The sequence below is a fragment of the Garra rufa genome, chromosome 10, assembly GCF_049309525.1.
Source record: "Garra rufa chromosome 10, GarRuf1.0, whole genome shotgun sequence".
Lineage (NCBI taxonomy): Eukaryota > Metazoa > Chordata > Actinopteri > Cypriniformes > Cyprinidae > Garra > Garra rufa.
The window spans coordinates 13,754,182-13,765,153 of record NC_133370.1 but is presented as its reverse complement, the minus strand read 5'-3'; the positions used below and the strand labels follow the sequence as shown (position 1 = coordinate 13,765,153).

General features: G+C 42.0%; 1 protein-coding gene across 1 annotated transcript in view; it reads right to left on the bottom strand.

Annotated features, from left to right (window-relative positions):
* Positions 1–10,607: 10,607 nt before the first annotated feature.
* Positions 10,608–10,972, bottom strand: part of LOC141344474 (guanylate-binding protein 3-like) — a 6,092-nt gene continuing 5,727 nt past the window's right edge. Inside the window, exon 12 of the mRNA XM_073849367.1 lies at positions 10,608–10,645. Within this exon, the coding sequence (XP_073705468.1) occupies positions 10,608–10,645 (38 nt within the window). The remainder of the gene's footprint in view (positions 10,646–10,972) is intronic.

The window sequence follows — 10,972 nt, the reverse complement described above, 5'->3', positions numbered from 1 at the left end:
TTCTACAGATACATGAACGCCTTCAGCTGGCACTCACAGCCTCAAATACTGCTGCAGATTCAACCTAAGGTGAGGAAAGAAAAGAACACAGCTTATGACTCTTGTATTGCTCACATGACAGAGCATGCAAATTGCAAACATAATTCAAATTTATAACAGAGCATAAAAAACCCATCAAAAAAAATACTACTATATTTAGACAGTACGAGGAAGTTTAAAGGACAAATTATGTTTTATAACAGGTAGAGATCCTTCATTTCAGATTTAATTTCTTATGCTAGAAATTGTTGTTTTAGAACTCCTACGCATCTTTGGCATTTTATGGGTAATTTGTAAATTAATTAATGCAGAAAAGTGTGTGTGATTATCATGCACAGAAGAACAAAAGCAACCCAGCAACCAGACTGAAAGGTGCATGAAAGCCACAAACACAAGGGTTATTAACTCCACAAACAGGTTTTGTGTCAAGTAGCATTCAGACTGATATTACTGTAGTTAACCACAAACTTCTTAACCTGAAGCCTGTGAATGACAGTATGGCGTATATACAGTACAGCTGAAGTGAAATGTTAATTATTTTACCAAAATAAGAGGGATCATAAAAAATGCATGTTATTTTTCATTTTAGTACTGACATGAATAAGATATTTCACACAAAAACATTTACATGAGATACATCCACAAGAGATAATAATAGATAAAAATGACCGTTCAAAAGTACATACACTTGATTCTTAATGTGTTTTTACCTGAATGATCCACAGCATGTGTTCCCTTGTTTGTCCTGAACAGTTAAACTTCCCGCTGTTCTTTCGAAAAATCCTTCAGGAACCTTTGAACCCTTTCCAACAATGACTGTATGATTTTGAGATCCATCTTTTCACACTGAGGGACTCATATGCAACGATTACAGAAGGTTCAAATGCTCACTGATGCTCCCGAAGAAGCAGAAGACCCTCAGTGTGAAAAGATGAATCTCAAAATCATACAGTCATTGTCTGAAAGGGTTCAAATACACAAAAATGCTGAAAAAATAAAGAATTTGTGGGACCTGAAGAATTTTTCTGAAGAATAGCGGGCAGATTAGCTGTTTAGGACAAATAAGGGACTCATGAACATTTGTAAAAATAAAACATTTGTAAAAATGTAAAAATTTGCTTGCATGCATTTGTAAAAATAGAAACCCTTTTCTGTGTGAAACAAGGCATTGCACTGTGTGGTCACAAGATAGACAGAAAGCCTGAACAGAGGAAACATTCTTGAGTTGTTTAAAGTGCTTTGCCAGTATGACCCAGAGATAAAACGCCTTTATGAGCTTCCAGCTTATGCAATAATCATAAGCCCAGACATTCAAAACCACCTCCTTGAAATTTAAAAATCAGAGCAGAATTGCACGCACAGGCTCTTTCAACAGCCTCAAAAGTGGCCACTGTTTTTGAGAGGACCAGAGCCAACAGACATGCATGGTTTCTACAGATCCAAAAAGAGCTACACTTTCAATCAGTAATATTCACCACCCTCACCTCAAACAACATTTTAGTAATGTCGATGGATGATAACAATAATAAATGATAATTAAACAACAAAAAAACGATTGATACATTTGAGTTATTTTGACACCAGAAGTTGACTTGACTTTGAAGTTCAAATGAAAAATATAACTCTTTTAATACATTTACATGTGCAGTATTATTCAACCCCCAGCTTCTTTCGATAAGTGCTGACAAGCTTCTTACACCTCTCAATCGGAATCTTTAATTCTTCATATGCGAAAACCTCTAGTTTAGTGATGTTTGACAGCTTCCATGCTGCAACTGCCTTCTTTAAATCCCACCAAAGATTATCGGATTTAAATCTCGTGACTGAGAAGGTCACTCCAGGACTTTCCAGGATGTTTTTCTTAACCAAGATTTAGTTGACTTGAAGGTGTGCTTGGGATCATTGCCCTTCTGGAAAGTACAATTATCACCAAGGTTTAATTTGTCAACAGAAGGCATCATGTTCCTCTTTCAAATGAATTCTGGGAAACCAGAATCCCAGGTGCATGATGCCAGGTACACAATCAAGATTGCCATTTCCTGCCTCAGAAAAACATGCAGTGTGTCTTGAAGTCCAATCATAAAGTCCTTGTTTATTCAGTGCATATCTTTAGTTGTCACTAAAGCACTTGTACCAGCCTTCATCAGGTCATCCTGTAGGTGTCTTGCAGTCACACTGTGGTTTTATTTAGTTGTTATCTTAGTAAACTAAGTTGGTATGAGCCCTTGATTAAATTTCGGGCTTTCTTCCAGGGCCAGGGAGGTTTGCAACTGTTCCATAAGCTTTTAACTTCCTTATAATTAGGGTTGGTGTTACGATCTCTTTTCCAAATCGCAACAAAATAAGGGAGTCACCACACACCACAGCCAGTTATTACTTGAATTTATTCTGATATAAGGTATATCAATATAAAAAGTGAGTATAAAAAGTAATCAGCCTATCGGCCGGTAAGCGTGTAACAATTATGACAACAGTCCAACCAAACACGGTCTGTAAAATCACCAGAAGCGACAGCCCCCGCAGAGAAAGCTGGCCCAACGGCGGCGGTGATCTCCCGAATTCTTCACATCTCGTTCGTTCTCCGGTAGCCTCGAGTAATCCAGAGCAACCCAAGCTCAGCTAACGCTCACCCTTCGCCATCTCTGTCCCAGTCTTTTCAAAGTGCTCTGATTGGATTCAGGTGTGTACCCGTTCCCATCAGCCAATCACCTGCAACTCCGAAATCACCAGTTATTCACTGAAACCGTCACAGTTGGGTATCGAGAACCAGTTTCATTTCAGAACTGGTTCCAAATTTATAAGAAGTATTTGATAAGACGCGCATTTCGGTTCAGCTTAACGATTCCTGCGTTTGCATTTTAATGTGATTTTAAAGTTTAAAACCAAACAATTTAAATCGCAGGAAGGGATAGAACTAGGGATGCACCGATCCGGATCGGCCGATCCGCTTGCGCGTTTTGTCAATAAAGCCGGTTCTGTAATCAGCGGTAAATGCCGTCAGGTACGTGATTTCACGTTGAGTCATATATACTACACACAGCCGTTGTTCACAGACAAGATGCGCAAATCCATGTTCATTATCAGTGTGAATGTGCGCAGCTCGTCGGTAAACAACGGCTGTGTGTAGTATATATGGCTCAACGTGAAATCACGCACCTGATGGCATTTACCGCTGATTACAGAACCGGCTTTACTGACAAAACGCGCAAGCAAGATCGGCCAATCCGGATCGGTGCATCCCTAGATAGAACTTGCGCACTGTTTGCGTGCAGCACACACATCTGAAGCGCGAGCACAGTGAACAGCGGTCCCGGTGCGGGTTTCCAGCCATTTTGTGCATTTCCACTGCAGAAAAGGTTGTTTCAGGGCGGATCTGATTTCTCTTTCACATTTACCACCCAATATGCACAAAAATACGTGAGTGTATCTTCATAAACATTATTAACACAATTGTTTTTTTGTTGAAAAGTGAAAGCATTCACTGATCTTGACTGAATAGCTTTCGTAACTTTAATGAGGATTAATCTATATTTTATTTATGAAAAGAAAACTATGCAGTGTTTTTAAACTTTTGATTTAAATTTCTGTACCTGTAATATGTGCAGTTGTATTTATTCACGCTATTGTTCTGTAACAATTATCCACTGTGACTGCGAGATGTGTAAGAACCCAAGTGCAGTTTATTTACATACGTGTGAAATCCATAATCCAAACATAATCCAAAACAAACGAGACTTGACTTGAACAAAAAGACTTGACTTGAACAAACAGACCTGACTTGACTTGATAAACACTCACCAAACAGCAGAATTACAACTTCAATACGCGACAGGGGACCATTCAAACACAAAGGCTATATATAGCAGACAAAAGAGATCACATGACAGAAACCAACCAATGAAAAACAAGGAACAGCACATAGCAACCAATGGGGACATGGCACAGGGAACTAAGGAACCAATGACAGGAATACATGAGGGCAAGGGAAGCAAGACACAACAGCATGAAACAAATACAAAATAAAAGACATGAAAACATGAAAACCCCAAGACAAGACAAAAACCACACATTACATAAACCCCCCCCCCCCCCTAAGGGCGGCTCCAGACGCCCTAACACACCACCCAAAACAAAAACCTAAAAAGTCCAGGAGGGTGGTGGAGCTGAGACAGTATGTGGGGGAGGGATGGAGGGCCAGGCCCATGCAGAGGAACAGGACTTGGATCATGGCATGGAGCATGAAAGACAGGGCAATGGCATGGATCATGGGAAGGTGGTGGGCCTGTACCCTGGGGCAGGGGCAGGTCTAAACAATGGAGCATTGGCAGGCCTAGGCCGTGAAGCAGTGCCACACAGTGGAACACTGGAGGACCTGGGCCGTGGAGCAGTAGCAGACTGTGGATCAATGGAGGTCCTGGGCCGTGGAGCAATGGCAGACAGTGTAACACTGGAGGACCTGGGCCATGAAACAGTTGCAGACTGGGAAACAGTGGAGGGCCTGGTGCATGGAGTAATTACAGACCTGGATCATGGAGCAGAGGTGGGCCTGGACCGTGGATCAATGGCAGACAGTGAAGCTCTGGAGGACCTGGGTTATGGAGCAGTGGAAGCCATGGTGGTGGAAGCAGAGCAGGAAACCTTAGCGGAGCAGGCAGAGTGTGAAGCCTTGGTGGAGCAGACAGAACGTGAAGCCTTGGTGGAGCAGGCAGAGCAGGAAGCCTTGCCGGTGCAAGCAGAGCAGGAAGTTCATAAAAGGGTGCCACCCTCTTGGGAGGTTCTGCCGTGAACGCCGCCTCCTTGGAGGGTTCCGCAGCTGGTGCTGCCACCTCTGGAGGCACTGGAGCGGGCCTTGAAGCAGCAGACCCTGGAGCAGGCCTTGAAGCAGCAGACCCTGGAGCGGGCCTTGAAGCAGCAGACCCTGGAGCGGGCCTTGAAGCAGCAGACCCTGGAGCGGGCCTTGAAGCAGCAGACATGACGTGAGCAGGCCTTGAAGCAGCAGACATGACGTGAGCAGGCCTTGAAGCAGCAGACATGACGTGAGCAGGCCTTGAAGCAGCAGACATGACGTGAGCAGGCCTTGAAGCAGCAGACATGACGTGAGCAGGCCTTGAAGCAGCAGACATGACGTGAGCAGGCCTTGAAGCAGCAGACATGACGTGAGCAGGCCTTGAAGCAGCAGACATGACGTGAGCAGGCCTTGAAGCAGCAGACATGACGTGAGCAGGCCTTGAAGCAGCAGACATGACGTGAGGAGGCCTTGAAGCAGCAGACATGACGTGAGCAGGCCTTGAAGCAGCAGACATGACGTGAGCAGGCCTGGAACTTGGCAGATGTGAAGTGAACAGGCTGTGGCTTGGCAGACCTGACATGAGCCGGGTGATGTCTGAGGGGTACTGTGGAATGGTCGGGCTCCTTATCCACAACCCCCACAGTAAAATTTGAACCAGCCCGCAACAAAGCAAAGTCAATATACTGCTCAAGGGATGCAGAGCCATTGCTGTTCGGCATTAGAAAATTTAAAGAGTCCACAAGTCCATTCCTGAAAATACCCTTTAGAGCAGTGTCATTAAAATCCACATGCGAGCACAGTTCACAAAAATTTCCTACATACTCCTCTATCGCCCTGTCACCTTGACGAAGGCAGAGGAGGCGAGAAACTGCTGGGTTCATTTTGTGTGGTCGCGTATTCTGTAACAATTATCCACTGTGACGGCGAGATGTGTGAGAACCCAAGTGCAGTTTATTTACATACGTGCAAAATCCATAATCCAAACATAATCCAAAACAAACGAGACTTGATTTGAACAAACAGACTTGACTTGAACAAAAAGACCAGACTTGACTTGACTTGACTTAGACTTGACTTGAAACAGACTTGATAAACACTCACCAAACATCAGAATTACAACTTCAATACGCGACAGGGGACCATTCAAACACAAGGGCTATATATAGCAGACAAAAAAGATCACATGACAGAAACCAACCAATGAAAAACAAGGAACAGCACATAGCAACCAATGGGGACATGACACATGGAACTAAGGAACCAATGACATTGAGAATACATGAGGGCAAGGGAAGCAAGACACAACAGCATGAAACAAATACAAAATAAAAGACATGAAAACCCCAAGACAAAACAAAAACCCCACGTTACATGTTCATTCATTTGCTTGTTCCTATTTTATTACTGACTGTTTACTTGTCTTTAACAATTTAATGTTTGAAATTTATATTAGTCTAATTGTTTTTGCTGTGGTATTTTTTGTTAAAACCATAGACAAAAGTTCTTTTTAGGCCTAAATGTTCTGTAGGCTGCTGATTTTTGCTTTTGTTATTCAGCTGCAACAGAAAGCTTTGTAAAATCATTAAGAATCAGAATCGATAAGCAGGATCGGGATCGATCAAATTCAAACGATACCCAACCCTACTTATAATGGTGTGTCTTGGAATGTTATTTGGAAATCTTCTGATACCCAAGGCCCTTCAGATGTGATGAAATAATCTACTCTCTCATCTTATGTGGAAGCTCTTTTGTCTTTCCATGATTGCAACTCACCTTGAATACCTTCATGGGTGGGGTTTATAAATGCATCACAGCTGAAGCAATTGAAGGATCATCATAGAGTTCCCAAAGGCTTAATTATGTTTAAACTCCACTTTAGGCAATAAAAACTGTCAGAAAGCCTTAAAAACAATATTATATAGGGGTTGAATAATTATGACTTGTTGCACTTTCTAAGCTGTTTAGTACAATTGATTTTGTGACCTAGGCCTACAGTCCCCATCTGTTTCTGCTGTGTTCACATGACTGAGGGCTTAAAAGACAGGAAATTTAAGAGAATCATCCGGGTTACTGAGGTGTGCACCCATTAGAAGTGACTTCGATTTGCAATTCCTTTCTTTACAGACAGTTGATGGACCTTAACAACCATTTTCAGGGTGATTCCTATGGAATAATGAAGTCTGCTGTCTCCTTGCTGCCAGGGTCAGATGTGTTTGGCCAGATGGAAACATTACAGGTACCAACCAAGCACCTGAACTTACTGTATTTGAGCAACGGCTCAGGCGAACGGTGGATTGGAGTCACCTGTACCCATTCTTGATAGAAGTCTTAGACTCATGTGATAAGGACGTTTTCCCCAACATGAGTAGTTAATTGTGTGTTTTGATCGCATTGCCTGTCACAAGCTGTTCTGTGGAATGCTTATTTCTAGCAGTGAACCGAATCAAATCGAACAACAGAGAAACCATCTTCACAGAAAGACTAAAAGCTACACCCAGTTTTTCTTATGCACACCCAGAATATATTTTCTGGCTACACTAGTAGGGGCAGTCATGGCCTAATCGTAAGAGAGTCACGCTTTTAACCCAAAGGTCGCCAATTTGATTCCCACACCGGCAGGAATTGAAGGTGGGGACTGTGAATGAACAGAGCTTTTTCCACCTTCAATACCATGACTGAGGTGCCCTTGAGCAAGGGACCAAACCCCAATTTATTTGCTTGTTCCTATTTTATTACTGTTTACTTTTCTTTAACAATTTGTTTGAAATTTATATTAGTCTAGTTGTTTTTGCTGTTGTATTTTTTTGTTAAAACCATAGACAAAAGACAAAAGTTTCTTTTAGGCCTAAGTAGTATCTGTCTGTTGTATCATGTGTTTTTTTTTTGTGTGTTTTTTTTTGTATTGACAAATAGTTAGGTTTAGGGGTACGAGTTGGGTTACATTCTCATAAATGTGTAAATAGTGTAATGTAAATAAAATGATTGTGAATGTTTGCATTAAAAAAACCAAACCCGAACATATATACAATAAAATTATTACCCAATATATAATTTAATCATGCCGATAAAATTCCCAGTGCCTTTCGCACCTTCATATTGACACCAAAGGTTTCTTATTTAAAGCAATAGAAGAAGCTGCATGTTGAAATGCATCAATATGTGATACATTTGGGGTGAGGATTGATTTGGTTTTAAAATGCATTACAGAAAATGTGTGTATACATGCATATAAGGATTCATTTTACTGCCTATTTATCTTCTGGTACACAGACAGGGGTCAGATATCAAAGCACACAAATAAGACTGGACAGCCTTGTCTAACAGGGTTATCAAATATGAGTTCATTGTGTCAGCCTAGTATTTTTTCAGCCTAGTATTTTTTATTTTATTTTTGCCCAATATTCTACCATCGCATATCCTCATGTCTGCTAGTCTCGCGTAGCCAGACCTTCAGACTGACGGCTGAAGGTCTGGAATTCATGGAAGCTTTAGTTGGCCAAGGCCCGCCCATAAGACCGTTTAATCGACATGTCAAACAACCAATCACAGTTCGTTTCGTTCAGTGTCACGTTTCGGGGCGTGGAGATGCTCCCACAACAACAGACTAGCGTGCAACAAGTCAGTCATTGAAATAACCAGCATTGAAAGATAACGAAGAAGAGGGAGAACTAGCAGTAAGTCAGTAATTTGTTCGCGAACGTGGCAAATGTGTATAACAACAATGGCGTCTGCATAAGCACCTTTTAGCAAAACGCTGAATTAATCAGTCTGCGCTTTGTTTCCCGGCGGACCGAATATAAACGCGACACTCGCATCTCCTGGAAATCCGGTCAAATTCAACGAATCAGATGATGACTTCGGCTGTATCCGAAATCGCCCCCTATACCCTATTCTACGGTGGCCGAGAGAGGCCAACGCGCTGCAAACAAGAAAACACATGCAAACAGAAAAAACGACAACAAATTAAGAAAACATCTTCATCAGTTTGACAACACAGGCGCTGCAAATCCTCTCAACGCAAACAAATACGGAAACGCGGAGGCGCGCTGCAAATTCTCACAACACAACCAAACTCAGAAACGTGCTGCGAACACACGAGGGCGCTGCAAACTAACAAACGCGCTGCATATAGCACGGTCCACAACGGAAATGTTTCAGGGGGACCTCAAAAAGTGACGAACTCATCTGGGACCTGATTATTTATATCACTATATTACCTGATTATTTATATCACTATCACCTTTAAGTGATACTATACTATCACTAAAAGGCGATAGTTCACCGATAACACCTCTGCTCTGACCAACAGCCACTGAACAAATAATCAGGTCCCAGATGGGTTCGTCACTTTTTCAGGTCCCCCTGAAACATTTCCGTTGTGGACCGTGCTATATGCAGCGCGTTTGTGTGTTCGCAGCGCGTTTCTGAGTTTGGTTGTGTTGTGAGAATTTGCAGCGCGTTTCCGTATTTGTGTTTGCGTTGCGAGGATTTGCAGCGCCTGTGTTGTCAAACTGATGAAGATGTTTTCTTAATTTGTTGTCGTTTTTTCTGTTTGCATGTGTTTTCTTGTTTGCAGTGCGTTGGCCTCTCTCGGCCACCGTACTATTCACTATTCCCTACATTAGTCCACTCGTACAGTTCACTTGAAGGAGTGAATGAAAACGAGTGAGTGAATTCGGACACTAAGTGCACCGGAAGGACTGCCGCTTTTGCATAGTATTGCTTACTGTTTAACAATCATTTAAAACGGACAGTTCGAGTAGTAAGATTAAAGGATTTATCTTGAACTATGTCAAGGAGTTTATGTATAAACCTTGGTTAAACAATTTAATAATCAATTTACAACAAATTTGTACCTGTGTTGTACGCTGCATTACGCAGTGGACGAGCGCGTTGTAAAATGAACAGATGGATGATTCAGCTGCGGGCGCCATCGTCTGGAGAGACGCGGGAATTCAGTCGGCACGCGACTCTCACAGTGCATTATGGGTTATCTCTAGCTGTTGAGCGTACATCGGTTGTACACTCGTTTTTGCGGTGCATTGTGGGATTGAATGAGTGCACTCGAGAACGTCCACTATGGTTTCGAACACCACTTAAAATGGCTGTCCCCTCAAATAGTGCCCTACTTGAGGGTATAGGGGGTGATTTCGGATACAGCCTTCGACATTCCTGAAGTGTTTCCAGTTATGTGTACCATATGCATCAGACGTTTAGCCAACGTTCCGTGGGCGTGACGTCTGAGGCTGAGACTACATGTCTGCAGACGTATGCAGAAGTTATTGTGCGGACACAAGGAAATTCTACCAGTTTGTCTACTTTTGAGAACTGAGGTGGCATTTAAACAAACAGTTTAGATACTAAAAATGGATCACATCTTTCCACACATTACATTCCACACATTCACTATCATTTAAAGATAGGATGTTTATGGGTGAACAGTCATTCATTACTTCCAAGGAAAGGAAAGGTTTGCAAAGAATTGTCCATAGTTTAGAATTTAAACACTTTATAGCACCTTTTTTTCACGCCTTTTTAAGTACTCTTTATTAAAGAATAATAACCGAACAGTTGGAGAGCCTGTCCCACTGACTTTCGGTTGGATTTACTCACCCATTACGTTTTGGCGCTAAACCGTTTCCCTCATCATTGTTAAATTTTGAATTAAAACGTCCAGGTTGAATGAACATGTTTAGTTTAACCGTTGTGATGTTTGTACGACCGTTACGACAAAATAGAAACAAGAGTCATTTTCTAAATATTGTGACCCTGTTGTAGATTATAGACTACGCTTGTTGTTAAAGCGTCGCACCACGGCTGAGGCAAGGAAACGACAATATTGCGCTAATAATGACAATTCACTTTAATATAAAGCAAGGTAAATGGAAAGTAAGAACAAGACCAGCTGTGTAATATGACTCCGGACCAGACGAAGCGGCACGCCTTAAACAAAATAATCCCGAGTTTTTCCACAAAAATAAAATAGTTTACTCAGTTTTTAGCCTACCTTTACATTTTTGAGTAGAGAAACGTGAGGTCACCTGCGCTCGAAAACAACTCCATCAAGTGCACACAACGCAAAACCAACTTCATCTTCCTGTATTAGCCCACTACTACTACTACGCTTACTTGAGTTTCGTTTTC